This window comes from Babylonia areolata, chromosome 13 (assembly GCF_041734735.1).
Source record: "Babylonia areolata isolate BAREFJ2019XMU chromosome 13, ASM4173473v1, whole genome shotgun sequence".
Lineage (NCBI taxonomy): Eukaryota > Metazoa > Mollusca > Gastropoda > Neogastropoda > Buccinidae > Babylonia > Babylonia areolata.
Window position 1 is genome coordinate 969,214 of NC_134888.1, and position 2,762 is coordinate 971,975.

The following is a 2,762-nucleotide window of genomic DNA, read 5'->3' on the forward strand; positions in this document are numbered from 1 at the left end:
ACACACACACACACACACACACACACACACACACACACACACAGAGTTAACAGAGACTTTGAGAGAGATTCATATATTTACACTGAGAGAAATAAAAGAGAGAGAGAGATCAAGATTGAGATCGAGAATGGAGATTCAGTCAGAGATCATAACTATTCATACCAAGGTAAGGTGGGTTTCTTTCCTTGATCTATTCATAATAATAGCAACCAAGGTTATCACTGTTTAAGAAACAACAGAAATAATCAAACTACATTATAACACATTAAAAAATAATTGAATATGAGATCGTTTACAAGAAATTGTACTCTTGGCAATACAGTTTTAATTTGTTCATTATTTTAAGCTGAATTTATAACAGAAATAGTCTACCTGCAAACCCAACTGCTGCCATTCCAAGCCCAGCCAAGATGAGTCCAGTAGCCTGATCACACACACAAAATGTTATATTGTTATTGTTTATTGTTATATATCATTGTATAATATATGCCATACATACTTCATTACTTGGCAAACTGACAAACTGCATGTGCTGAAAAGTGAAATTATGCATAAGGATAAAGGATGCTTGTGTTAAGTTTTCTATGTATTTCGGTGTGTTAACAAATGTATCAGTTTATCTTTTTATCACTAATGGTGAGCATACTACCACTATGTAATTATGATGGCTTTGACTGTATCTAAATCATTAAGAAAAGTGAATATAGTGTTTTATCTAAGAAAATCTGCTTTGATTTACACTGCTTACAGACCAGTGTTCTTCAAGGAACGATTTTGTGTTTGATGTCCTGCTGGCTCTTCTTGATTTGAATGCCAGTTTAAAATAGGTCAACAAAAAGTATACTCTTTGCATCTTATACATGTGTCACTCGTGAAAAGAAAATGCATAAATACAGCTTTTCGTTTTTGTACACAAAAACCATACCAGACTTCCATACAATGTTAACTGCTGCAGTTTAAAAAAATAAATAAATAAATAAGCTCCAGTCTCTGTTGATATTTGCAGAGTGGGATCCATGCTAAGACTTCAGAATTTCAATTCTGTTGCAGGACAATGTTATTTTCTCCCCTTGCCAAAAATCCAAATCCATTATTGACGAGCTGCTGTGCCTGTTGGTCCCAATCTTCCATCAAACTATACAGCAAGTATTTCAGATTCTGTAGAAACGGGCAGTCAAACAGTGGCCATTCAATGAATGAAGCATGCTGATTGCATCATGTTAGACACTTATGCTTTTGATTCACTAATTTTGACAAATTCTGCAGATGGAATGTTGTCAGTAAATTATACATCTTCTGATTATCAGAATGTTCTGAAAATAATGTTACTACTGTATTAGGCCTTTGCTGATCAGCTGATGGGTTTTAAACATGGAGAGTACTCAGTCTTGGACAGAGAGAAGTGACAGAAACTCTTCAACTGACTTTGCAGGTCTACATGTATGATGTATAAGTTCTGTCAGGCTACTTCATGTAGCCTGCCTGTTCTGATAAAGAAAATAGTTCTTAATCTTAAACACTGTTACAAGAATTGGTTTTCATGCTAACCACAGATCTTATATGCTGTGGCATTCGTTTCTGGTGAAAATCTGCATGATGTAATCAGATACAAGGCCATGTGTGGATCTCATGTGACAAGTGTTGAAAACCACATTGATTAACCAGTGTCAGTGACAGTAACCATGTACAGCCCTTTCAGTTTTAAATCATACTACCAATGTGAGTGTGCAGCTCCAATGCCGATAAAATATCTAGATCAGAAGCTTTTGTTTCCTTCATCTCAACATCCTGTATGCAGGTATCACAAACTGTATCGATCAATTTGATGCCCCGGGAACTGCTGGACGAATGAAAATAAAGCATGCATTGTCTGCTGAATGGTAACTAAGTGTACATACATGCATCCGTGCATACATGCGTGTGTGTGTGTGTGTGTGTGTGTGTGTGTGTGTGTGTTGCTTTCTTATAATGTTTTATGTGTTACAAATAACGAAACAAGGAGATATTTTTGAAAATAAAATAAATGAAACTGGCTGCCCATGGGCCATTCTAGGTTGACACATTGTATCAAAGATCTCTGTGATTTGTTTCAGACACATTGTATCAAAGATCTCTGTGATTTGTTTGATTGTTTTTGGTTGTTTTGTTGTTGTTGTTGTTGTTTTGCTCTTGAAATATTGGCTGTATGCATGTATTCAACTATTTTAAGTATCCAGCATCAGTGATGCTTGAATTGTCGATTTGGTTCCATGTGGACTTCTTTGCACACTGACCGAACTTTTGAAAAACATTCAAAACAAACTGCGACTGTTGATCACAGATCAGCAGACACCTTACCATGCTTGGCTTCTTTTCCCGTGAACTGGGAGGGGCGTCGTACTGTTCCAGGTCGACTGATTTATTCGGGACTCTGCCACAGAATCAAAAAAGCAGACTACAGCACTTGATTTTGTCAGTGGGTATACGACCCCTCGTGTCCTCGCTCTTTTGCCAAATCAATCACGGCGAGTTAAGTCCCCTGAGGAAGTGAGTTTGTTATGGAGACACCAGCAAATGCACGAACGAGGGTCATACCACTGGCTTACGTGGTTCAGTATAAGGCTGTGGGGTCACACACACACACACACACACACACACATAGTATGTGTCTGCGTATTGCCAGGATCATTTGCTAATGCCAGTCAAAACATAGACCTTCCAATCTGAAGATTGAAGAATCATCCCTTCTTCACGCTTACTCCCACTCATGTTTTGCCAGATTG

At 37.6% G+C, this 2,762-nt stretch overlaps 1 protein-coding gene across 1 annotated transcript in view; it reads right to left on the reverse strand.

Moving 5' to 3' along the window:
- Nucleotides 1-2,501, reverse strand: part of LOC143288773 (mitochondrial import inner membrane translocase subunit TIM14-like) — a 12,310-nt gene extending 9,809 nt beyond the window's left edge. Inside the window, exons 1-2 of the mRNA XM_076597400.1 lie at nt 2,338-2,501; nt 373-424 (exon numbers count right to left, since the gene is read on the reverse strand). Coding sequence (XP_076453515.1) covers nt 373-424; nt 2,338-2,340 — 55 coding nt within the window. The 5' untranslated portion in view covers nt 2,341-2,501. The remainder of the gene's footprint in view (nt 1-372; nt 425-2,337) is intronic.
- Nucleotides 2,502-2,762: the final 261 nt, after the last annotated feature.